Source organism: Onychostruthus taczanowskii, unplaced genomic scaffold (genome assembly GCF_017590055.1).
Source record: "Onychostruthus taczanowskii isolate IOZ18803 unplaced genomic scaffold, ASM1759005v1 scaffold31, whole genome shotgun sequence".
Classification (NCBI taxonomy): Eukaryota; Metazoa; Chordata; class Aves; order Passeriformes; family Passeridae; genus Onychostruthus; species Onychostruthus taczanowskii.
The window spans coordinates 7,123,717-7,151,315 of record NW_024500461.1 but is presented as its reverse complement, the minus strand read 5'-3'; the positions used below and the strand labels follow the sequence as shown (position 1 = coordinate 7,151,315).

Below are 27,599 nucleotides of genomic sequence, written 5' to 3'. Positions count from 1 at the left end.
ATTAAACATCCATAAGTTTAACATGAATAAGACACAGGATGACCAACTCACCAGGATTTTAGGAAACAACTTTATTCCTCCTACCCAAAATATCTGTTTGAACGTCATTTTTAGCTATGAACATGATCTCTCTGGCATGACTGTAACAGTCTTCAATTGGGAAGGGGGAACTGCTCATCAGTCCTTTACTCCAAGAGCATGAGGTACTGTGAACATTTCTGTGGAAATGCCTGGATGGTCTATACAAACCCACAGAGGCAGAAGAGAGATTACTACAGAATTACAGGTAGATGGTGCCTGATGAGGCATAACAATTGCAAGACAGATTGTTCTCTTTATTAAGCAGGTCACCACAGCTTTTTTTCTCAAAAGGGTTGAAACAAGCTTTATTTTAACATACAAATCAGATTGTATACAAGGCAAAACATACCCTTATAGAGATAGGCAGAGTGGATCTCCACACACCATGTGTAGCCACTTGCACTACAGTAATCCTGAGACATGGACAAAAGCCCTAAAAGTCCTTTTAATCACTCTTGCTATAGTCACCTCCATTTGGGAATTAAAAACATTATACAGTTTGGTGTCAGGAAAATAAATGACCTATAAGCAAAATACCCAAGGTAATGTTCTAACTCCCTGCTGTCATCCAGGTACACCAGCAAGAGTTCAGAACTTGAACAAATTAAGCAATGGAAATATGCAAGGTTACTTCATTAACACTGAAAAGCATACACAGAAGGATGCTAAGATATTTTTGCTACCTTCAGCTACTACTGTCTTCATGAACTGCGTGGTCTGTGTGTCAAGCTTACATATCATCCTATGAACTTAATGAAGAGTTCTCTATACTGTGTGTTAAGTTAGTAAAAAAACCCCAACTTTCTTTGCTTCCTTTCAATATGAAGTTATATGTGATATAGAAATATTTTTAAAAGCTTTTAAAAGCAGTAGAACTACAGACATTTAAAGTCATTTCCCTAATATTAAAGGCTACTTGAACACCCTCATTTTGCTACAAGACTGTATTTCATTAAATGACATCAAAAAAGGAAGTCTCTTTTTTAAAAAAAGTTAAAGGTAAGGAAACATTATAGACGTTTGAAGCTTTTCTTCAGTTTTGCAACATATAAAAATAAATTACACTATATATCATGGCTCTCATTTATTTATCTACTCATTTAGTAGCAGTGTTATAGCGGATTTAAACACTAGATGTTGTAAATAATTAACCTGCCATGTTCTTCAGACTTTGCTTGAGTTTTGAATTTGTGAAAAGAAACAAGCAAATATTAGAGGGAAAATTAAGAAGCCTCCAGAAAAACTTAAATAGCAAGAAGCACCTGTAGAAGAAGTCTTTCAGAGAAATTTTTAACTCAATTTAAAATTTTAATTTGATTTTTAAAGCAATTTAAAATTGAAGTTTTAATCTTCTTGGCAAAATAAAGGCCAAGCCAAATATCCCATCACTTCAATAGTCAAGACTTCCTACTGAGCTTCATTTCAGAAATGTTGACATACCAGTATGATACTATTTTGTTACTGAAGTAATGATTGCTCTTTAATGGCTGTTAAGAATAGAAGATAATAGATTTGGTATGCAGCTATCTGAAAAAGGCCACAATAACGCTAAACCAACAAAACTCAAAACTACAACATGACTGCTCAATATCAAGTGTTGTTCACTACCAATACAGAGGAGGTTGGGCACAAAAGGTGCTTGAGTCAGACTGAAAGATTTCAATTACACACTGCTGTATTATTAATGGCTATATTATTAATATACTTACATTTTGAAGACAAAAGTTGCATTCAAATCAGACAAGCTATGACAACATTCAAATACATGTAAATAAAAAGAATTCTAGATTCATAGCCAAAGCAGTAGCAAAAAAATCTCACTGTGCAGTTGATGTAGCATGTGCAACAACAAACTTATGAAATCAGTAAGAAAGACTGTGGCACCAAATTTGGGACTATTTTTAAGCTCTAGTTTTACTCAGGACAGAAGAGTTGCCAGCTGAATCAACTTAACTGACTACTGTACTTTCCAGCTCTTTGTAAACAAGACTCCATGTTGTGCACAAAACAGGAGCTTTCACTCCCCTTTTTCTTCAAGGAAAGTATCTGAAAGGCAAGCTGTAGTGATTGTTTCTGACATCAGTAGAATAAAGAAGCAGATAGAAAAGTAGGTATATATAAAAAAGTTCTTTAAAAGCATCTGTCCTGGTTTGATTTTGTTTACAAAAAGGCACTTTATGTATTGCTAAAACTCCAGTACTGTACTTGCCCTTGGAGTTTTTCTGTTAGAAGGCTAAGTTGCAAGGTGGTCAGCATGAGGAGGCAAATGTTCTTTATACAGTGCCTATTTGCTACAAATTGTATAATTACACAAAGTATCTTACACCAGTTATTTAGAAGAATAGATTCGTGTTCAAAATAATAACAGGTCTTCAGACAATACTTCAGTGATGACAGATGATCTGTCAGAGACAACAAACCACCTGTAGTGAGCTCACGCTAATAAAATTAGCAATGTAAATCTTTCAGAAGTGAGTCCTCAGTCTTTTGTTTTCCTCTCGAAGTCTCTCAATTTCAGCTACTAAGCTTTCATTTACAGAGTATCTTTCAAGTAAAGCATGCATTTCATTCTACAGAAAAGAAAAAAGTCTCAATCAGTAGTAATAAAGTTAATAATTCCAGATTTATCCTATTGGCTTTCATATTTCTTTTAAAAATGAAATAACGTAGATAATTCTGTTTTGAAAAACTTTTGATAAGAAAAGTAAGATTTTCCCTTTTAAGCTGATATACAGTATTTTGATCATTAATACATTAGTGAATATTTTATCAAAGGATATTTTGCAGTTCTTCAGGATGAGAGTCTACTAATGCAGATTCCATTAAAATGCTCAGCACCCAGACAAGGTCTTTTTAATGCAGATCAAAAGAACAAAGATTCATAAAAAGGTGAAGCTAAAGAATACAGAACAGCTCAGTACATATACAGTATCTACAAGTAAAGCTTTCTATTTGAATTCCATCTATCTTCTCCTTACCCCTTCTGAAGGACAGCTGAATTTGTTTATATATCCTGAAATATGGAATTCATACTACTCAACCCCTAGATTCCCTTTATTAACAAAAGAAAAAGCAATTTAACAGATTCCCATTCCTACTTTCCCCCTCCTTCACATGAAATCCTCCCTTTGTCCTAATAAACAAAATATATTTTCAGTTTTGAGAGAAGGTGGCATGCCTTAGTATTACTAAAATTGAACACTGAATACATTTCCCATCATGGTCCTTGTACATACCAACTGCATATGGAATTGCTTGATCATCTCCACTTGCAAATTCACAATATCTCGATGGCATGCTTCTCTGGGGGAAGAATTGCAAAAGGAAGATGCTCAGACTTACTTAGGAAGCAGCCTCTCTCATACCCTCAGCACCCAAAACTCCACAATTCCTCCCCTTCACTCTCATCAGAAGTCTAGAACCCTTAGACCATGAAACATTATCTTCTACAGCTTATTTTGGAATATGTTTGTTATGATATTGATTTTTATAAGTACCATTTTTTTTCAGCACATAAGAAGATGCAGGACTTTTCAATTTAGAAACAAATATATACATGGTAATATCAATATTCTTTTTCACTTGCAAGCTATAAGCTCCTCTCATTTTTACCATTCAAAGCTAATTTTCATCCCTTGATCATAAGCACCGCAGAGAAGGATATTTATCTGTACTTGAAGATACACCTTTTCAATATATGACTTTCAACAGTCTTTTGTAAAAGGCCCAAAACATCAACTGAGTAAGTGATACATTATTCTCAATACCATGGAATAATCCAGGTTAATCTACACAAAAAGCAGTGGCAGTGTTGTCTGTGAAGTGGACATGAATTTGTTAATTCATGGACAACCATTCCACACTACCAAAACCAGGCTTGAAAATAGCCTCTGATCATGACACTAATACAATAGTTCCAGGAGCTGAGGAAGAACCAGGAGAACAGCTCACAGAAAAGCAGGCAAGCTGACCAGTTCTTCCTGCACAGTGCAGCACAGTGCAGTTGTCTGGGATTGAGTACTGTGCTACGGGTACCACTGGTCTGACAAAGTAAGGTGTTTCTTTAGTGGACACACACAGATCTTACTTCATTTTCCTTTCCTCAAACATACAGCAAACCCAAAGGCAATCTTCACTTTCCACAGGTTATTGTGCTACAGAATTCCTACTTCTTCGAGTGTATCAAGAATATATGCCAGCTAGCATCCTGTAAATCCAAAGATGTAGGTTATCTCCCAAAGACAGGGAGATCAAGAAACAAACATCTTTTTGGAGCCAAATGAATTATATATTATTCCTGGTCCTTTCCTGAAGGTTCGTGGTTTCCCCCGCCCCCCACTCCCTTTTACTTGAAGAGGAATGAATTTCAGGCAAGGAAGATAAAAATCCTTTCCTCAGGTTCCAACAGGTGAAAGGTAGTTACATCAATGGGAAGCTTACAACAGTTCCCTTCCCTCTTACTGACCACAGTACTAACAATCTTTCATAATCAGTTTAAATGTATCTGTAACTAAAAACTGGGAAAAGGGCCAGCAGAGCCTTCCAGCCACTCCAGAAAGTATAGGCCAGAGGAGACACACAATATTTAAGGCTCCAGATCTGAGGTATTGGAAGTAAAAGACTGGCAAGCATAATTTCCAGCTCTGGAGTGCCTGAGCATAGATTTTAAAGAAAACACATCTGCAATACATAGACTGCATTTTAAGTTACATCAATTACATGTGTTCATCAGATATGTGTTTATTACCAAAAAATCCCAGGGGAGTTTTACCATACTACATTTATGTAAAGACATTAAATAACATTCAATGTATTTTTTCTGTTGGCAGATACAGAGCAGCCATAGTACACAGACCTACTAAACTGGTTTTGCTTTGCTTTTTGTCAAGACAGCAGCAGTCCCCCTGCCCTGCAATTCTTCTCCACCATCTCCATTCAACCTACTTCATCTTAAACATGGGAAGGGAAGTGATGCCCTAGATAAGATTTTCTTAACTTTTTCACCTTCTTCAAACTCCACCCTAAATAGAACCATGCTAATTTGACTTCTTTCAAGACAACTGCTATGTTGGTTAGACATCCACAAGGTAAGCTGACACCAACCATCACTTACAGCACAGATGTGATTTCAAAGCAAAGCTCCACCAGCAGAAATACACAGTTTTACCTTAACATGCCAAGCTAACAACAATCAAAGCCAAAAACAACAACAACACAAGTCAACTGGCTATGTCAAATTCTCCTCACTGTCAACTTGAAATTTCTCCTGCTGGGATAGGGAGATGAGCAAGAAGGAAAAGAAATCAGTGCAAAGCTTCAGAAAAAGAGTAGAGATCTTGCTATGCAGACTGAATTTACCATCTGAGAAATATTCACTCATTCTGGAAACGTCAGCAAAGTCATACACCAACAGCCCTCAGAGGCATCAGTCTAATTAGACATCAGAGCTAGTAAAAACTAAGTTTCATCCCTAGTTTTTCAGAAATAGGGCTATAAATGGTGTCATTTTCTAATCCAAAGAGAAATTTGTTTGAGCAGATGCTGAAACACCTCATTAAGAAAACATGTCATTGAAAACAAAAGACTCTGCAGGAACACCAGTACCTGAAGTCATCCATTGTTTCTTGTATCATATTCTGAATGAAGTTTATTTGAAGCGCTGTCAGAGGTGCATTTGTTCTGCTACTTCCAATGGTTTCTACTATTTTTTCTGACAACGAACTTGCAACTCCAGCAGTGACAGGTGATGTTATCCTTGAACCTTTACAATTGAAAATAAAATACTGAGAACCCTCAAGACAAATAAAAACCACTCATATACCACATTACACTGATACTTTCTAAAAAATAATTATTTATTTAATTTTACCTCAAATATTGCTTGGTAAAAAAAAACCAATCAGATTTAGAATGAGACTTTTTCAGAGGCAACTAGAGACATTTTAGGAGGGCTGACTTGATTTAAAGAACCGAGATCAAGTCCATTTTATCAGATTTCACGTCACTTACAATCAACCACACCTAGGACAGGGCCAAAATTATCAACTTACTTGTTGAGGTAGTACCATTTACTGGTAGATCATATGCAGGATGGGCCTGAATATTCTTCATTGGTTTCTCATTTGCATCAGGAGTAGATGATGGTGGAGAAGGTTCTATGCTCGATAAGCTTGATTTTGAAACCTGACAAGAGAAACATTTTTTTTTTATTTTAAACATTAAATCTACTTGTTACAATTGTCTAATTGCACTTGAAGACTAAGTTTTCTGAAATGCACCTTCAAACATTTTTGCTTTTAGGAATCTGCTCAGAAATACATGCTTTTCATTTCCTAGCAAGATATCTGAAAAATGGATTGCTAAAACATTCCAAATTGCCTCAAGTAGGCATAAAGAAGCAAGTGCAAAAGGCGGGGGCCTCTAATTTTCACATCAAAAATATTGTGACTAAGTTATATCACTCCTAGCAAACTTAGACTTCTCAAGAGCAATACAAAAGTAGCTAAGCTCTGTGCAGAGACATATCAAAGATATCTCAAGAAAAAGAGGGAGCTGGAGAACGGGGAAAGAAGAGAGTGGAACTGACCTAACAAACAACAACTGATCATACTGGTACAATCATCTAGTGATCCTTCTTGATTTTCTAGAAAAATCCAAATACTCCTCAGGCTACCTGTTTTGTTTCATGGGAACTTATATAACCTGATCTTATTTAAGACAAACATACATTTATATTCCATTGCTGAAGGCCAATTAATCTAAATCACACAAGGTTTTATGGATTTGTGTTAACAGTGCGTGAACAGAGTTGCAAAATAAAATCAGATTGGGCAGCATTCAGTATTCTTTTCTTCAGGCAGTAATATTCTGTCAAGATTCTAAAAAGAGCACTCATAATAAGAACACCTGCTTTAAGACATCTTTAGATTCTTGTTTCCCAAGACTTATTTTCTTGGAGTCAGTCTCTGGATGTTCCTCTTCTTCTTTAATTGGAGATCCCACAAGTGCATGTAATGGGCTAGACTGTGTCCCTTGTGCACTACTGCCCACCAGGTTTCTTTTCACTGGAAAGGCAATGGTTGGCTGTGGGAGAAAATCCAAACCCAACAGGTAGGACTGGAAATCCAGGCCTAAAATGAAAATGGAAAGATGAAACACACAGGTCAATAAACACACACACCACATCTATCCCACAGTTAAAATGCCTGCACACTCATAGAAAACTGATTGACAAAAGAAATCACAAAAAAATGTACTTCACAAAAAACTACATCCTTCCATACAACTTATGGTGTCCCCATCCTTACAAAGTAATAAAACATGAAAAGCTTCTGTGTATCACTATAAATTGTATAAAGGAAAAAATCCAATCATTTTATGACCACACTCTTGACTCCCTGTTACCATGTTGTGTCTCTCAATGTGTCAGACAATTCCCAGAAAAGTTGTTTCACTGTCTGCTTTGGTAATTTGGTTTTTTTTTTTCCACTGGTATGACAAAATCAGCATGTGAAAACTAGCACAGACCTCCAAAGACCTATCACTGGCATATGCTTACCATTTCCTTGAGGATCTTCAGTCACTTTATTTGTAATAATATCTACAAAACAGCAGAACACAGAAAAATTTGTATCACTGCATCAAGTTCATAATCAAAGACAAATTAAAATATAAAGTAGGTACAGCAGTTAGTAAGTCACAAGTGACATTTTTTCACACTACATGCAGAGGAATGATGCTTTACAAATTCCAGTATTAGTAACTTACCATCTCTGACTGGAGAAAACACGTCTCCTAAACTACTTCGACTAAAATCATCAAAATTGCTTAATTCAGCACTTTTCCCATGATCTGCCTCTTTAGATGGAATGACATCCAAGCTGGAACTATGGGGAAAACCTTCAAAGGGCAAGATCATTCCATTAGTAATTGACCTTTTCCAAAAATAACATACATTATGGCTAAACAATCTCACACCAAGCATGATACCTGGGAAGTCCAGTAAGCGCTTCAGAACGTCTGCAGATGCCAGTTAGAGGGTCAGTATTAACTTCCTCATTCAGGCTGTCAACAAAGGTGACTACAACTAAAAGCTCAAGAGGAGGGTTGTAGAATTGGAGAACCCACTCATGCACAGAGAAATCTCTGTGATGGGCGCAGCAATTTTATGGTGGATCAGGTGAAGTGAAACTAGTGACTAAACCTTCTGCTAATAAGGTAACCACATTCAGATGATAAAAAATTAAATTTGTTCTGCAAGAAAAAAAAAATTGCTGTACTAGGGCCATTAAGCATTCCAAGGGAAATTATATGAAACACCTTTTTTAAAGCTTATCTAGTGTTAGTACATTCTCTGCTTACTTCTAATATTAGAAGATTAGCGTACGTATTCTAGTATTAGAAAATCAAATTGAAGTTATAATTGCAGGCACAAAAAATAAACAACCAACCAAACTTGTTCCTAGACCTTTCTTCACTCTACCCTCAAGCCCCTTCCCTGACCTAATCCAAGTGGGAAAAAGCTTTTTATATGCATGGCAACAAGGACAGTTGTCTGAAGAATGGAAGCATATCTTAAGCCCAAAAAAATCCCCAGTAGTTATTCAAACTACAGTTTTTAGGAAGAGAATTAAACTGCTCAGACAACCAGCAGAATAACTTTCATAATTTCACAAAATGTCCATAAAACCTACAACTACTTCTTTAGATGGGATTACTTGTTGAAGTGATCCAAATATGACTGTGTGGGTGACTGCAATTAATCATGTCCAAGTATTTACATTAAGTGGAACTTGAGTCATATTAAGATTTCACATTTAAATGTGTTAATATATTACAGTTTTCACTCCTTCAGATGTGTCAGTTGTGACATCAACATAGGATTGAACTTGCTAGTTAAGTAAATACTTGGTATACTGAGTCAAATCAGAAGTGCAGTATCAACCTGTGCATCAGAATTTAGAGGATCTACGCCAAAAAAATGTAAAATAAAATTGGGCCAAAATATCTCGTGCACTTTTACCCATTCCCAGAAATACAAATGCAGTAAGGTACTTAAAGAAGAGAACAGTTGGTAAATGGGAGTTTATGGGAAGCCAGCTCAAAGTACATCCAAGTTTCTCATCACATTCTGACTTCATTTATACTTTTGTACCTTAAAAATACCTGTGACAAAAAGCCTCAATTGTGTTTAAATATGTTATCAGATTACTTTACTGAATGCCCCTTATTTCTCCAAAGTTAAATCCCATGAACAGATTCTAGGAAAAACTCCAGACAACAAATGAAATTTGTGGTATCTCATCCATTCCCATTTTTAACCTTAAAGACCCTATCTTCTGCAGTATTCAGAGGTTTTTACTTTCAAATTGAATACTCAGAGTAAGGAAAACTGTTTTGTTTGGTAAGCCTTTACTTTCTTAAAACACTTATTTATTATGCACGGTTCCCTTTAAGGGGTAACAGCCACAACATCTTCAAATAAAGGTAATAAATTGTATGTTTTAAGCAAAATAAAATTTTCCACACCATTCAGTAATGTTGATTAGCAACACTTCTTGCATACACAGGAAACCTACTTCACCTCATACTTCACTGCATACCCAAGGGAGGTCATTAATACACATCCCTCTGGACTGCAGTGGCTTATTGCCTAATTATTGTTACTAAATCTATTTCTCCTTATTTTAAAAGGGAGGGGGGAAAGTGCTGTTACATTAAAATGGATTGAGGATTTTTTCAAAGAATCAAACAAGCAGTGTTACTGATTTGATATTTTCAGAACTCTTGAATTAAACAAAATTTAATTTAGAGTACATGTCACACAGTGGCAGTTTTGGAATGCTCAGAATTCTTACAAAGAACTTGCTAATTTCAGAGGCATAGATAGCAAGTACAGTTATACAACTAATCATACTTGTAACTATATTTAACATCTTTCCTACCATGTGATACTGGAATCATGCCTCTCACAAAAATACAGTTCAGTTGTCACTTGGGTTTTTGGACTAGGTTGCTTTTTTCCCCTGTGTTTTCCTAGGTTAGGTTGGGTGGTTTTTTTTGGTTTTGTTTTTCTGGATGAGGTCTGCTATTTCTGTTAATTACGAGAATTACAAATCTTTAGCTCTGCAGTTCATGCAGACATTGCATCAGAAACTACATTAGGTACATAATCTGCAACAAGTCAGAATGCAAGAGGTAGTCCCACAGTACCACCACACTTTTAAGACTTCATGTGTCTTAAGCTTACAGTAGGACCCAATTTACCTCCTACAGTCTCATAGAATGTGCTACACAGTGGGGAGGGAAAAAAAGTATTTGTATGTGCAGGTACACAAACACAGTACTTCCTAACAAATGCCCTTCCCTCAGTGAAATTTTTATACTGTAATGGTCAAAACATGAAACACTGCTTCCATCTTCCCCATTAGGCCAACTATTCTAAGAGTAGGAACACAACATTACCTGTTTTCTCCTGAAAAATCTCTCCTCCCTTATTCTCATTTGTCAATGTAAGATGAGAGGAAACTGTTGCTGATGCTTGCGAGGCAATGTTTTTGATGCCAGTATTTTGAATTCCTCCAGGATTACTACCAGCTTTGGCTTCTACTCTTTTGGACACAGGTTTATTTGAAGAACCTATTATGTTAGACTGAAGAAAAAAATAGAACCAATTACAAGAAGTTATTATTCCTTCAGCCCAAAGGAAAAAATACAAGACAATATACTTTCCTTTTTAAAAACAGTAAAAAAAAAATCAGTTCAAGTTGCAAAGGTTGCCTAGGAGATATGCCTTTATAAATATAAAAAAGAGGTATCTTCATGTAACTTCAAAGAGCATGGGAAACATCTGTGAGGACCTCCACAAGGATAGTAACAATTTAACAGTGGAGTGACCCTGCATGATTCAATTTTGATCCCAGGATTAGACATAGCAGAAAAAAGAGATTACAATATTAGGGACTCCAAATGTTACAGGAATAGTTAACCACTAGCAGCAAGCATGCTAGAGGAGAAGGAAAGTCTCTGAGTGGTAAAAGAATCCATTTCAAAGGTCCCCTCAGTGTCCACTAAATGGAAGCACAGGGTTTCTTGATTACAGTAGAGCCTAATTAAGTCTTGGAAGAACCTCTTAAGTCTTCTCTATTACTTAATTACCTTCTACATTGTTTATATGTGCTAGCAAAAGTCCATATATAGGACATACAAAGTATCTTCAGATGAGCAGCCCTGTGTCTTCTCCTTAAGCAGAAGGGCCATTACAGACCTTTCTGCTACTGCCTACAAATAACCAGAGGTGCCATAATTTGCATGATCTGCAAAGGCAGCATATCCACACCAGAAAACCCAGAAGACTGCAAGTTCCACTTATTTCTACACTGAGGCCAGGAGTGGGGAGAATTACACACTAATAGTGCCTAAAACAGCAGTTAAGACTAAGCAGTTTATAATTCCTACATTGGTATGATCCCATTTTGTTGGCATCTGTAATGCTTAGGAAGTGAATGTTAAACTTTTTTCAAAACTTAAGCTTATGCTTTGCTTTCATTAATCTGCATACTGAACACTAAAAGTACCTTGGAAAAAGTGCTGCTGAACTGAAGACGTATGCATTTCACACAGCCTTTGTGAGCAGTAACTGCTTTCACTGGTGATGTCAGCTGTCTTAAGTCATACTGGCAGATCTTTCCTCGGGAACATCCTATAGCCAAAGTAGTACCGTCAGGCATGAAGTCTACTGTGGTCAGAGGAAAATCAGCTACAATTGTTTTCAGTAACCTTCAAATATGAGAAGGGACAGGATGAAGCTTTTAGAATTCACAAGTTGGTCTTTTCAACACAGAATATCTAAAAGAAATTATATATATATATATATATATATATATATATATACACTTTCATAATTCTGCTACAGGTCAATAGTTCAACTTCTCCAGTACCAAGTAGATTCAGTGAACTAAATGTTTAAGAAACAGGCTTACACTAAGCATTCAGACTTAACAAGAAAAAAACTGCCTATGCCCCAACAGACTTCATGACAACAGGATCACATTGCCTTCTTAATGGCAAACGCCAACATTATTTACTGGTATCATCATTTGCAGCAGCAATCATACTATATACATCCTCTCATCCTCTAACTTTCCAAGCCTATCAACTTTATCCCTCCAACAGCTCTAGGAAAAACTTCAGGTCTTAGTTTGCATCCTTCTACTGCACCATTCCAAAATGCAAACAGACTCCTGCTGCTAGAAGGAGCTGGAGCAAAAGCACTACTCACGCTAAAACCAGTGTCCCAAAAACCACTTGCCATCCCATCCTCTCACTACACAGCCCCACCACCTACTTCCCATCCTTCCTGCTTCTTCATCAAACATTCCCCCCCTATCTCAGCAGTTCTGTGCACCACAGTTACATCTTTTATCTTAACTAGAAAAGCAGGCAAGCTAAGCTCAGGTGGCTGGCACAGGCTGTACTGCCCCTCACAGAAGTTAACTGCTCTCTACCAACAAGAAAAGCCCATGCACAAGCACTGGAAAGCATCACCCATAAACTGGACTTCAATTAGCTCCCACATGCCTTGGCGTTTTTCAGTTCTTTGTTTGTTAACTTAGAAAGCAAAACAGACTATGGGACAGGTTCTCCAGTAGCAATATGCCAGGCACTTCAGCCATTCTGCATGGGGGCTGAATGAAATAATTAATGTCATAATTAGGCATGTTTTTTCAGTTTACGAAACCAAAATAAGCAATCTTCTAAAATCAAAAGATCTTTCATATACTCACTTTTTACTTATAGCATCATAGAAAATAATTCTTTTATCCAAACCTACAGTTACAAACAGCAGCTCATTGACTGGAGAAAAGCAGATTTCTGAGGCTGGTGCTTTATGAGTATTTTCAAAATTATGATACGGGTTCTGGCTATTTACATCCCAGAGAGTTACATTTCCACTGTCAGAAACAGTGCCCAGCAAGGATTTCTTAAGGGATGAATATTTCAAGTGTCGAATAGGCTGTAAAACACACATAAAAATTAATTTTAATAGCAATATTAAATATTATATTATTTTCTAAAGACACAAACATATTAGGAATACAAACTTAAAGTAATCTACAAAGGCTTCCAACTCTGAAATATAAATAGTAAAACCAGAAAAAATAATTTCACATTAAAATGCCATTTTTGCTATTGGGGGTGAGACTTTCCTTTTCTACTATTATGGGGTACCATAGGAGCTGATCAGCAAAATTAAGAAGAAAACTAAAACTTCCAGAAAAGTTTCTCAAATTTTCAGCAAATATCATGCCTTCATACAAAAAATCCCCACAACACATCTAAAATTATAAGAGTGAAAAGGTACATTATTTCACCAAGTAGCCTTCTGCCAAGAATGTTAAACTTAATTCCCCTTCACTGACTTGAGGTACTTGTATATCTTCCAATTTGATAAGACACACTGACTCCAGAGTTAAGCAAGTATGTAGGTCCTGCAGAACAGACTTCAACCTGTGGACCAAGACCATGGAAGAGGATAATATGTGCTTTATCACAGGCAGCTTTGCTATAGCAGAATCAGGAACTTGACTTGCCTTTCAGAAAAGATATTTTGTTTCCACCACATTGCTTCAGAGGATGTTTCAGAAGCTCACTGCCCTAATACTACAGTACTCAATTTCCTGATTAACTTTACTTATGACCCAGCTGCACCAATTCACTCCTAGGGCCATAATGTCCTTACACTTAAACAGTTTCCTAACTCCCCAGTGCTGCTATCCCGTTTTAAAGAACAGTGAGCTCGCTCTCCTTCGGGCCCTATTTTGCAATTGAAAAAAATCAGAGTCCCCCAGGACTGTTTTTTCAGTACCATCAGTCTTTTGCAACTCTCCCAGTATGAATCCTTCTTGAATATGGCCAACTAAAGTCTTTTATGATCCTCAAAATATTTTGCTCTTATTTGAGTCTGCTTTAATCATTGTCATTTTATATTAAGAAATCCAACTACTTTCCCTCAGGAATTTTAAAATCCTACTCTAATACAGAGCCTCAGTTGTCTCCTAAATCTGGAATCTTGACTTCTACTCTGTCACAGTTATTCCTGTGCCTATAGTTTTAATCATTTTTTGATACTGGCACAATCCTCTCTTATGGGCAAATGCCTTCCCACTGGGTTTCATCATAGCTCCACCTAGAATCACAGAATTGTTAAAGCTGGAAAAGATCACAAAGACCATCAAGTCCAAGCCTTACCCCAGCACTGCCATGCTCACCACTAAACTTGTCCCTAAATACTGTGTGTTTTTTGAATGCCTCCAGGGATGATAATTCTACGCTTCCCTGGGGAGTCTGTTTCAATGCCTCACTCACTACCCTTGCAGAGAAGAATTTTGTCCTAATATCCAATCTAAACTGGTGCAACTTGAGACCATTTTCTCTTCTCCTATTGCTTGTTACCTGTGAGAAGAGGTCAATCCCCACCTTGCTAGTACCTATTTTTCAGGTGACTGTAAAGAGCAGTAAGGTTCTCTCGTGACTCCTTTTCTCCAGGCTGAACAATCCCAACCCCCTCAGCTGCTCCTCACAAGACCTGCGCTACAGACCCTTACCCAGTTTTGCAGACCTTACTTCTACTATCATAAAGCACTACTGAAAATATCAAAGAAAGACAGATAACGAAAGAAAATATTTGTTTGATTTATCAATATAATGAGTTTCTTAGCCATCCTATCTAGTATTTTCTCACAAAGCACGGAATCAAGTACTTTACTCAAGTCCAGTCCAATGAGTGCTGAAATATTTTATTTGCCTGAAAATGCTCTCAAAAAGCTATTGTTTTATTCTGGCATAGACCACACCACAACACATTGTACTGGCCTTTATCCTACTTCTGTCTTTAACTTCCTTTTGATGGAGATATGTGTTGCTCCATATTCCTCCAGCATCATTTCCAGCACTTGTATTGTGAGTCTTGCTGGAAGCCAAATTGCCTCAACCTGCTTTAAAGAGGTGGCACCTTCAACCACATATTCACACAGGAACGACTACAACTCTTCATCACTAATATGGTCCTCTACTGGACACAACTTTATCATCGTTTTTCTGTTTGTTTACATTGAAAAAAATACTGAGAGATTCAGGAATAACAGCTTTAATTACAAACAGAATCTACATGGGAAATATTCCTGACCCTCACAGTTCTCTCAATTCTTTACCTCCAAATACCTTCCTCCTTACTGCCCTGGCATCTGCTCATGTTTCATTTTCTCATTCTTGTTTTTCTGCCCAAGATTACTCACTTCTAGGTCTTCTCAAACCTCTTTTGCTATCTTACCAAGTCAGCCATTTCCTTTTCTCCTTTATCCTCTCCTTAATCTCACAGGTCTGGACAAGTTCTCTGTTTTCTTTCCTATGTCTACATTCCCCATATTACCACTGCTCCCCACTTTTAGCTTTAAAAGCTGACAAACTTTTCACTATATGGAGTGGCCAGAATCCATCAGACTCCTTTACAAATTAGCCAGCTGTTCAAACAGCTAAACTAAATCCTGTTGCTAGGAGAATTGCACCAGGCAGTGAAGACTTGAACAAACATTGTATTTTGAAACAAACCTTAATTTATCCTCACAACAGCAAGCAGATAAGAATCTGGTAGTCTAAATGAATGCCAATAGCAAAGACAAATTATGGGATCTGCAAACAACTCTGCAAGAACTCAATTCTAATAAAATACAAAGGTGTTCTAAATTAAAATCAATTAACAGACTATAGACCAACGCTCCTATGAAAAGAATTTTGTTTAAAGCCAGAGAAAGCACGGCAACCTTGAGCTTTCTACTACTTGTAGAATCTACACAACATGAGAAATTAACTGGCACGGAAACTGCATTCCAGCATGCTGAATCAAGCACAGACAAGCTAAAATTTTTAAGGTTAGTTAGACTTCCCATTCCTCAATTCTAAAAAAAGTCACTACAGTGTGGTGACCCTTCCTTAGCCAGAAAACTAGTACCAGGATCAAACAGTATAATACACTGTTTATCTATTAAAGTTTACTCTTAAGGAAAGCCAGCCCCTAAGTATAAATCAAGTAAATGCTTTTTGAATTTAACAGAATTACACAATTCTTCAGATATTTTCTTCACTGTAGAATCAATTCTCCAATTAATACCCAAAACAATGATAGAGCCATTTCTGCACATAGAAGTAAAGAACATTTTTAGGATCACAGACAAGCTGGTAAACTGGGACATCCAACTAGCGATCTCATTCCAAAATCATACCTCAATTCCACTTTAAGTGAAAGCTATAATCAAATAACTGCCCTCCCTAAGAAAATGTTGTAGACCCTTTAGAATGTGAACAGGAGCTCTTTGTTTGCAATTACTTTAACACATCAAATAGCTTTATCCATCCTAAAGGTCACTCAGCTTTGCAGCAGACTTCTTGATTTCATCTGACAAAATAGTTATTCATGGCATATCTCTTACTCCTAATCACTTTCTGGTGGAAAGAACTGAATATATCAAACAGGTCCATGCAAATCATCCTCACAAGAATTTCCTCATTTTCCAATTAACTAGAAGCATAGTCTGCACTCTGGATATTCACCTCAGCTCCATAATCCAGCCATGGACCTCCCTGCTCCTGCCTCACATACACACTCTTCATAAGATGGCAACAATCAAATCAGAAAAATGACCTGACTATACAGATGGATTTTTAAGATCAAACCAAGTATGAAGTACAATTTTGCTTCAATATAAGTATGAGATTGGCGATGGATCAAAGACACTGCAGCACCTAGGAGCAGAAATAGTTTAAACTTAACAGAGATTTTTCATCAGAAAGTATACCATCATTCCCGAGATGCTGTGAGAATGTAAGAGATTTTTCACCACGTTCTACTCTTCATGCGAGACAGGAGAAGAATTTAATTTGACACTATCTGCAATCTAAGAATGAAAAAGCTGTTGCAGTAACAGAAAAGGAATAAGTCACAACTTCAGCATTCCTTGCAACATTAAAGGTCAGGTTTAGGACCAAAGTAACAGTTCTGCACCCTCTAGGCAGCTCCTATCTCTGTAAAAATGAAGCACTAAAAAATGAAAGCATGCCTAGAACTCAAATACGTGGCTATCCATAAGACAAGACAATTCACACTAAGAGCACACATTGGAATTTCCAGTGGGACAACACAGCTCATTTACTACAGCAAATGCTCTTGTATCAAGGAACTCCCCTTGTGATACCCACTAATTCTTTTAATATCTTTTGAGTCTGAAGAAGGGATTTGCAGTGACAAACCCTACCAAGGTTCTTAGGTAGTACATATGCTTTGTGTTTGCCTTACGCACAATCTTCCTTCAAACTAGTTCTCCCAAATACTAACTAAATACCTAAGTAGGTAAGATAAAACCTCATTATTTTTCTCTTTGAGCATCTGTGCAATTTTAATCTCCAGATTAAATAAACTTATATCCAAATACAGACTTGTATTCACCCCTTCTGTACAGATAGCTTTGAATAAGTTAGAACTCTTTGCCCTCTGCAACAATATACTGAGTGGTGAATTGAAATCCTGCTTTGGTTTATAAAGTCAACTGTGTTTTAATCACTTCTAAGATACCTATAAGTTTATTCTTGAGGAGCCAGTGTCTACCAAGTAAAATTTTCTGTATCCTGTATATAAAAAAAAGGCACTTGAGAAATCTGTATTTCAATGCTACCTAGTATTTAAGGCTATAATGCACACAGCAGTCTGCTTTCTCCTTTCCTTAAGGGCACTCTTAAAAATTAAAATGAAACAGAATACCAAAACTTAAAAGCTCTTGAAGTGTACTTTCAGTTTCTGAAGATTGCAAATTAAGGCTAGTACCTGAAAGGAACTTAACACAGCCTACCTGTCTGCTGCCATAACCAAAGGGACTACTGGATAGATTGGTGGTAACACTGTGTAGGATGATTTCGCCACTCAAAGATCCAGAAACAACATAGCCATCATTCCAATTATATGCAACACATGTGATTTCATCTTTATGTTCCTGTGGGAAAGGGAGGTTAGAGGCAGACTGTTAAAAACATTCTTCCTAATTTATGCTTTTGCAAAAAAACTTCAGCTTATTTTTTCTGACTATCTGTAACATTAAAGACTTAAGAGTTGTTATAGAATATCACAGGAAACAGCACCAAAACATACATACCAAAGATGAATCATAACCATTCTCTGATTGTTTGCATTGGGTGGTTTTAATGAATTAGTAAAGATGAACATATAATTATATGCAATATTTTAACATGACAACCACAGACATATTTACCACAGGCGTTATGAACATTATTTTAAAAGTGAAGTCTCCCAGAAACCAGTGATATTTGAATATACTTTATATAAGTTAAACTGACGTACTACTGACAACTTCCCCTTTTGTCACTTTCAGACCTAACACACACATTTACTAACCAGCTTTTCAGTACAGTCATTTGTAGTGATAATATTGTGTATAATGAACATATTCTTTTTTCCCCTATATTCCTATGTAGGAGAAGACAATGGAGTATTTCTCACCCAAAAGTTAGGAGTAGATAATTAAAGTACTGTATTAGATACCTAGAGGTTTTGTTTCCAACTGTAACTCTGAAAGTCCAAGAAAAAAAGGATAAATCAAAGCTGAAGTTTTATAGCCTCTTAAAAAGCGGCGCTAAACAAAGGCAAACCATCTACTGAAGGCATGTGGGAAAGACACTAAGCCATCCTACAATTCATGCATCACAAAAAATTCTAGAGAATTCATACTGAATCAGTTAGAAGAGAACCATATCCCAGTTTTGCACAACTTTAGTTCTGCTACAGTATTCCACAAATACGAACGTGTTTTCTCATTCAACGTATCAGAAACAGCAATTATCTGGAATGTAACTCCTGGAAAAAAATCCCCATCAGACAACACCAACAAAAATTTGCAAAAATAAGAAGTCTATTCTGGAAATTTCAACACATATTATTATGTGTTTAAATTGTAAATTTAATTTCAGAATTGTACTCTGAAAAGACCAAGTTACACACGCTTGTTAAATTTGCTATTTACAGCACATAAAGAACAGAAACTTGAACGAGACTCAGATGTGTGTTAGCTCCTATCTGTGACCTTGAGCCAGACAGACACCAGACTTAGAGAAAGTACATTTTTTACAGTTGCCAGCAAAACCTGGGAGTGAAAAACTACAGCTCTTTCTCAGCCAAACTTACCTTTAGGCTGCGGTAAATCTTTCTGGACTTCAAATCCCAGATATTAACTGTGTTATCAAGGCCTCCGCTGACAAGATACGAAGAACTAGAATTCAAGCTCACACAAGTCTGTTTTGCCTAATGCAGAAAGAAGAAAATGTATGCTAAAGATAATTAAGGGATTTATTCAAATCTACTTCAAAGCATATTGATGTGTGTTTCCATTTTCATCTGTGCAAACAGTCCCACTGACAGACAGACCTATTCATACTCTACACCCATTTCCTATCAAAAGGCATTTAAAATCAAGTCCAGTCTGGACATATATTTAATATACTTTAACATATAAAGATATTAATTAATAAACCTTAAAATACTCGCATTTCCTCATTCCCGTGCCATTTTAAAATTTTTGGCACCTTTTCCTCCAGTAAGTATTTTCCCTTTAAAACTCCAAAAGGAGCAATCATAGTATTTTATTCAGGTACCTAGGTTTTTTTAAAGAAATCCTAAGTTAAAGAAAAAAAACTGTTAGAAGAAAATCAAGAAGTTGTCTAAGTTACATACTTCACATTCTCTAAACATTACAGGGAATATTATAGCAGCAAACCTCATAATTCAGTTAAGTGGATCTTTTTAAAATAATCACTGAAGTACCCATTTTTTTAAAAAAAAGGTCAATCTTAATGATAGGTCTACATTGAGGACAAATTATTATTCAGTTCCATCAAGCTGAAAATTCACTTTTAAGTTTTCAAGATTTGAATGAAGAAAAAACACGTCCATCTAATTATTGACATGATAAAATTGCAATGGATTGCATTATTTATAGATCAAATGTGAAATCTTCAGGACAAACACTCAACCTTTGAAAGGGTTTGCTGCAACACTTCAGCAGCCTAAATGCAAGGTTTGAACAACTTTTCAGAAAATTTCCAGTCCAAATTAGCATTACAACAGCTATCCAAGGAGAATAATTAGAATGGTTTGGAACACTAACAAGCCATTTAAGTGACCATGTGAAGAGACTCTTCTAAAACTAAGTCCAGCTTTTTGAAGTGCCACACTTCCTTTTAACTAGAGAAAAAAAAGCCTTGAAGACAACACAAATTCTCTTGTTTCTTGCAATACCAGCTGGCACATGTATGCTCCAAGAACAACCCCTCCAACGACTCTTGTTTTCCAGTGTACGATTCATAGGCACGCACAAGCTGGAAAATGGAGTTCAAACTTGAGCTATTCCATCTCCTACACATCAGGTCACATCTGAACCACCGACTGCCTCAGCTTATCACATTTGCATAACTGCATCTGTATCTTCTTACTGACAGAAGTATTTTAAAAGCACTATTGCCCCACTCTTTATATGTGTTTATCGATACACGAGGAAATGTTTTTACGTATGTGTCACAATTCTAACAATACTAAAATTACATTGATCCCAATATGCAGAACAGATGTGAGACACACAGGATACCAAGTGAACTGGGGAAAAAATGAGGGAAAAGCATTACTCATACTTACTCCTTCAGCTATTTCAAAGAGTGGGACAGGTTTGCTTTTACAGCTTGAAACAACTATTTTATCACCAGCAGCAGAAGCAGTAGCCAGGTATCTATCTTTGTCACAAGTTAAGGAACATAATTGTAAGATACTGGTGATTAATAAAAGCAACAGGAAGTTTCCCTTATTGAACAGAAGACAGGTTGGCTGAACAGTCTAAAGCACTGGACCTTGAAGGGACTTAGAAACAGAAACATAAGGCTATTTTCCAAGCTTTCATTAAGAAGCTCTTGAATTAACTACAGCTCTTACTTGCCAATACAAGACAGACAGCAATTTCTTTGATAGAAAAGATGAAAAATATCTGCCAGGTATTATTTAAGAGCTCTTTACCACTAAGGCAGCTTATCCAGTCTACAATTCTGTTTCCCCACACCCCCAAGTAAGAGCCCCATTTATCACTAGTTCAAAGGAATGTCTGTGGCTGTTAGCAGACTATGGATTTAAAGAACAGTCCTGGTCATGACAAATGTTAGATTACCTCACTATACAGCTTCTAGAGTACAAAGAGCAGTTGCCAGGTTCTCCCACTCTGTACTGAGAAAAGAAAAACAAAAGCCCAAAAAGAACCTTTTATGAAACCAAGCACCCCAAAGTAATAAGAACATTTATAGAATTACAGAGCAGGAAAACTGCATCTGCACTGCCAACAAACAAACGGAGTAATCATTCAGTCCTCTGGCCAATGCCCATTGTGATTTTGTATTTGCTCATTAAAGAAGAACACAGGTTAATTGACTGGATTTAACACAACAGAACCAGCAGGCAGAGCAGTGCTTGCTATTGCTTTCATTATTTTAAGACACTTTTGTATCATTTTACAGAACTGTGTGTAACCAGAACTAATGTGTTATCCCTAACAAGCTGACAGTCTATAAAGTACGTCATTGTTTTAGCCTTGGGAGATGAAGAGGAGACTTGGAATAAGAAAGCACATAAGACAGACTGTCTGTAGATAAAGTTTACTAAACACATACTAGTGTGTATGCATACACATGAAAACATTATATCTGTGCTTCAAATTCTCTGCAAGCCCCACAGCCAAAAATATTTGTGTTCCAACTGGTGTAACTTTTTTTCTCATGCATTAACTTTGAGGACAGACATTCAGAACTTGCAGGACTCATGTGCTGTGTGCCAGCATCCTGTCCTCCTTCTACACCAAGATGAGGCACCACCACCTTCTCCTGTGACAGCTATACAAGCCTAGCAGCCCACTGAGATTTCTCATACCTTCATCTAACACTTGGCCCCTCTTATCATTATCCAAGACTTCCTTGGCTTCCAAGTCAGGGGTGAAAGACCTAAATGAGTCAGATGCATTTTGATGACAAACCACCTCCATCCCATGAATGTTAGCCTCCACAACAATATGTTTGTGCTTCCTCTTAACTGCTACAAGCAATAGAAAGAAAACCAGTGCTCAGAGGTAAGTGGACACTATCAAAGACTATCAGAACCAACAAGAAGCTGTCCTATTAAAAAAGACATCGTTGATTGCGATTTTCCTCACTGTACTATGTACAGAATTTTACTACCAGCAGTTGCTTTGCTCAAGCTTGTCAGTTAATTAAGCCCTGTCTTGAAAGCGAGTATCATAATCAAACACTGAAAAAACAAATGAGTAAGCTTTACAGTTGGCAGGCAATTCAGGCCTATTACAGCCATTAGAAAAGTGCTGGCTCCCAAGATGAGAAACTTCTTCACAATTATTTACCATCATGAACTCATTCTGTAAATCCCTTCAGCACAGGGAGCCACAAAACTTTGGTCAAAATACATACCAATATTTTTATGCAAGGCTTCAAAACGCATCAGGCCTGTGTTTTACAAACACTCCAGTAAAAAAAGGAAAGGAAAAAAACTTGGAATTTTGCAGAACACCCACAGAAATATGGCTGAAACTGTAAAGGATACTGTTGCTGGCCCAGCACAGTGAACTGACTGGGTGTGAGGGCGTATGTGGGTTGAACTGCTCCACCACAGTGAAAGATGAGGAATCCCATATTTTAATGTCATCTCCTGATGATGCAAAACGTATGCTTTCTTGCATGGCTGCACCTGTTCTGGCAAAAATAAATGAGTAAGTGAAAATATATAGAATAAAAAAATAAACCAGGCAACCTAACAATTCAAAATGACACAATTTTAAATGGTACAGCTGACGTTTTCTTGATAACTGCAACGTTTACTTGGCAAGTTAAACAGTTAGTACCGTTCAGCTGCTCACACGAGTGAAAGCAGCAGACACTCCAAGCTTCTGCTGCTTGAACTCTGGCAGGAAATGCACGGTTTCTTTTTCACAAAGCCAGCCCCTGTCCGGCACCAAGAGACTAAAAGGAAGCCTTTATGCCCGCAGTTCACAGCTGCCTACCAGGAAGCCCTGAGTGTCTGAAGGAGCCATTTCCCACCAGCAGATGGGGACATACAAACCAGAATCAAACTGCGGGGCAAGGCCGGCAGCACGGACCTAAAGGACTCGCTTCAGCCTTCATCTCATCACTCCAAAGACATGCGAGAATCCTCTAAACTAAACCTCTGACAGCAGAATACGAGCGACAAGGAGTCACCTTCCATCGCACCTTACAAAACATTAAGAAGCAAAAAGGCCAAGAACAATGTACTACTACTACTTATTTTGACTGACACCTTTTAAGACTTAAAGCCAGGTTAACCGGTGCCCGGTTTGAAACGGTGACTCTCGGTTTTTATTCCTGGTAATTCTAAACTATCAACAAACAAGGACTGTAAACGTGAGCCTTCGCTTCAGCTGAGAACGCAACCATTCCACAGCTTCTAAAGTTTGCGGGACGCTTCCACACAGCTTTAGGCCATTCATTCTTACCGCCGGGACTGTTAACACTCGCAAAACTACACAAGAAATTGAGGGTCCGCATAGCCTTCCCCGGGCAGCGGCTCGCGGAGCCGCTCCTCACACAGAGCTCGTCTCCCGCCCCGCAATTGAACCCTGGAGGCCGCTCGGCGCACCCCGCCCCTCGGCATCGCCACCGCCCGGCCCCGGCCCTTCTCCCGCGCTCCCCGCGGCGCTGCGCACCTGGCGGGGCGGGCACCGGGCCGAGCCCCCGCTGCTGGCCCCTCGGCCCGGCCCAGCGCCGCGCCCGGAGGGGTCCCGCGGCCGGCAGGGCCGCGACGCGCCCGGAGCACTCAGCGGGGCCGGCCCGGGACGAGCCCTGAGTCCGCACGGCACCGAGCTGCTCCCGGGCACCGGCCACAAAATAAACCCGCCGAGACTGGGTTCGAGGGGCACCACCTCTGCCCCGTTTTGAACTGGAAACGCAGATTGCAGTGCTGAGCAAAAGGCATCCAGTTGTTCCAGTGCTGAGCGAAAGGCATCCAGCGCTGCCGGCATCTGGGGTGTCCGAACGTCGGGACACGGGGACACCATGGCGACAGAGCGAAATAAAGGACAGCGGTTAACACATTACTAAGAGTAACACCAAGCAATAGAGAATTGCGGCGTCTGTTTCCCGACTTGCAATAGAACTGTTACCCCGGTCATGCTGAATTTTACAGAAGGCGGGAGTTTTTTGTTATTTTCATCCGGTAAAATAAAAGGTAGCAGTTCCTTTAAGGCGATACGTGTTTGCACTCCTGCTTTCTACCCCTAAACACAAAATTATTTACTAACCTGTAGCAAAACTTTCTGTAGAGACCTGCCTTTGAGTGAGTCTTTACCCTATGGCCCCTCAGAGCCTGTCGAGCTGAAATGCCTGATTTACTTCCCTTTGCTGTGGAGTCTTGATTTGCCAAGTTCATTTAATATCTAGTCTGTAGAAGTGAACTCAGAATCAGGAGAAATCATGCCACTATTACCGAAAATGCCATTATTTCCCTACAGCAATGAGGATCATGTATTTATTGCATCTATTAATCTTCATTAACCAATCATTAGTCATAATTTATATCTTCATAATTTATATCTTCAACCTCCTGCCTTCTCAGCTTAGTGTTAAGGGATCCACAGTGTTCCTGCAAGTCTTCTACCCTCACTCCACTTCATAGTCCTAATTTGCTGCTAAACCTGTCGTGTTTTACTTCTGAGGCCAGCACTTGCTATTCCATCCTAGCTTCAGCAGAGACAATCTAAACAGATTCAGAATCTAAAACCGAATCTAAACAGAGAGAACCCAAAGCCTTTTCTTCACCACAGCCATATCCTCTGGCTTTTTTCCTTATCTCCTTGAGGAGCACAACAGTTTTTACAGACAGGTGAGCACCTGCCTGACAAGCCCTGAAGCCTTGAACAATTAAAAATTTGGGGGATTTTAAGTAAATATGATTGGCATGTTGTGCTTCATTTTCTAACAGCCCCTCAGTTAAATCAGTTGTTCCTGCTGGTAGGACCTTTGCTGGCATTTTTTCATGCCAGTGTCTGTGCTGTGCTTGTTCCTGGTATTTGTCAGGAACCATTGGGACACGCTGGTGTATCCTGTTTGGGGAAAGGACTGCAGCTAAAAGCCCAATCCTTAAAGCCAAAGTCGTGTTGCTGAAAGGCCTCCTGTGCAAGACAGGGCATTCCCAGCAATTGTGCAAGGATGTAAAAGCAGTGGAAGTGTGAGCAATACACAAGTGAAGAGAGCAAAAATAGTTTATATAATATTTTTAACTGTATTGTTACTACTATTATTATTAAAACCTTTTGCACCTAGAAATTTTCTTTTCCCATAATAATTAGACCGATGTGGATTGATAACAATTCTTGGATTAGGCTACAATTTCAATTATGCTAATATATTTTTGCCTTTAAACATAGATAGGTTTCCTCTTTGCCCGTAAACAAGGTTTTCACTGTAGGGGCAGTGACATTAGATTCTGAAGGATGAGCCACAGAGTTCCAGGGGAGTGAGACCCATCAGGACACTAGGGAAAAAAAGGCCTGCATTTCTTTATGGTTATAATTGTTTCTTAAGAGTGTTTTGGAAACCACTTTAAAGTGGGTATTATCCCATTTGGTAGTGGAATCATAGGAATGTGACAGAGATAATTAATACACTGCACATTGTATGATGATGAAATATATACAGTAATTTCACATGATGGACAGGATCTTGACTTTCACTGTCAAGATCTCTGCTGTGTAGCAGCTGTATGATGCCAGATCTCACATGGAATGAAGCAAGCATCACTGCCAAGAAGCAAGGAGCTTTGCCTAGGGCATTGAAGTTTTTTGGTGGCTGCTGAAATGTACTTTTCAACTCTGAATGTCTGGCCTGGAGCTAAACCAGCCCTGTAGGTGCTCTGTGTTTTCAGAGACTTTCACCCTCCACACAGGACCATAGGGCTGGCTCGGTCAGCTTGTGATTATTTCTTAGCTAGTGCATTCTGGTTCCACACTGAGAGTTTTGATGCCATTTGCTTCAGCAGAGCCCTTCTTTTTTTCTTTGCACATTAAGTAGAATCCTAAATCATGCTGAGATGGTAGATAAATGAGAATAATTCTAATTATCTCTGGGGTTTCAAAGTGGAAAATTAAATTGCAGTGGTAAATATTTGACTTCAGCACTTGCCTCTGGACCCTTTCACCCACTCTGTTTTAAAGATTAACCTATGCTTCATATTTTCACTTCTCTCATTTAATGATGATCTCAGTATCTTTAACTCAAAGAAAACCTTTGGCAAGCATAAATGGATCTCTCTGCTGGCTTAATTAGTTCAGCATATTAGCCAACAATTAATTCTAACTCCATCATTATTTTTTTAAAGAATCTTCCTTCTTGGATTTCACTGAAATGGACTGGAAACAAATGACTGTTCCATTACAGTGTGTCACAACTGAATAATAACATAAACAGCCTTCCTCTTTCATTCAAGGATCTGAAAATATTTTCCAAATGTTGATGCAGAAAGTGTAAAATCCCTCACTGATGAGGGGATTACTGTTATCTTCAGATAAAGAAACTGAGGCATAGTGAGGGTAATTACTAGGATTATTTTGTTAGATTGATGTAATCCAGAAAATGGATATATACTTTGGACAACAAAAAATTATTGTGAATTGGAGCTGTAGTGGAATTTAAAAACCAGTCACATACAATTGGATAAATCTGTGTGAAATTACTGATTTCCACATCACAAACTTAATTTAACCAGAAATAATTTCAAGTTACTCTGTATTTGTAGGCATGAGAAATCCTGTGAATGCTTTGAATATAGAACATCTTTCAAGGCACCAACATAACTTAAAACTATATTGAAACAGTATTTGAAAACTGAAATATTCCAAAATCCATTCAGACCTTTCACTGTTAAGCTCCCTGTTCAAATTGCATTTGAGCTCCAGCATGTTCTTGATGATCCAATTTGTCATTACAGGACCAGAAGCTGTTTTTTTTCTCAACATTTTTGCTTCATTCAGTTCACATAATGGAAAATACTGAAATAATTTAAAAACCCCAAACACCTCTTTTTACTATTCTTTAGTTTTGCATAGGTCTTTCTTGTTCCTCATCCAAGGGGATGCACTGAAGATAAAATGTCATTCTTTTCAGAATCTTTCAATTTCTCCCCACAGTGTGCTCTCCCTCTACCTCTCTCTTTCTCTCTCTCTTTTTCCTTGCCCCATCCCACGATTTGTCACATAGGGAAGCATTATCCATTCCTTCCACAGGTGTAGAATGGAGAAATATTTCAGTTAAAATTTGAAAAGAATTGGCAAACATGCCAGGGGTTCAAAGCTGTCAGTATGGTAAGTAGCTCTTTGGCATTGTTG

The 27,599-nt window shown here is 37.9% G+C and overlaps 1 protein-coding gene across 2 annotated transcripts; it reads right to left on the bottom strand.

Moving 5' to 3' along the window:
* Positions 1–54: 54 nt before the first annotated feature.
* Positions 55–24,300, bottom strand: NEDD1 (NEDD1 gamma-tubulin ring complex targeting factor). Of its 2 annotated transcripts, none has more exons than XM_041409828.1 (15): positions 23,925–24,300; positions 22,787–22,930; positions 20,831–20,925; positions 19,328–19,444; positions 17,982–18,122; positions 12,867–13,096; positions 11,658–11,859; positions 10,546–10,732; positions 7,849–7,980; positions 7,640–7,681; positions 6,988–7,211; positions 6,132–6,264; positions 5,686–5,842; positions 3,318–3,384; positions 55–2,651 (listed from the first exon to the last, which is right to left on the bottom strand). In XM_041409828.1, exons 2-15 carry the CDS (start codon positions 22,920–22,922, stop codon positions 2,547–2,549), a joined length of 1,968 nt encoding a protein of 655 aa, XP_041265762.1. In that variant the 5' UTR covers positions 22,923–22,930; positions 23,925–24,300; the 3' UTR covers positions 55–2,546. The 2 variants fall into 2 exon arrangements, with proteins under 2 accessions (XP_041265762.1, XP_041265761.1); XM_041409827.1 differs by having other exon boundaries at positions 22,787–22,935; positions 23,925–23,940.
* Positions 24,301–27,599: the final 3,299 nt, after the last annotated feature.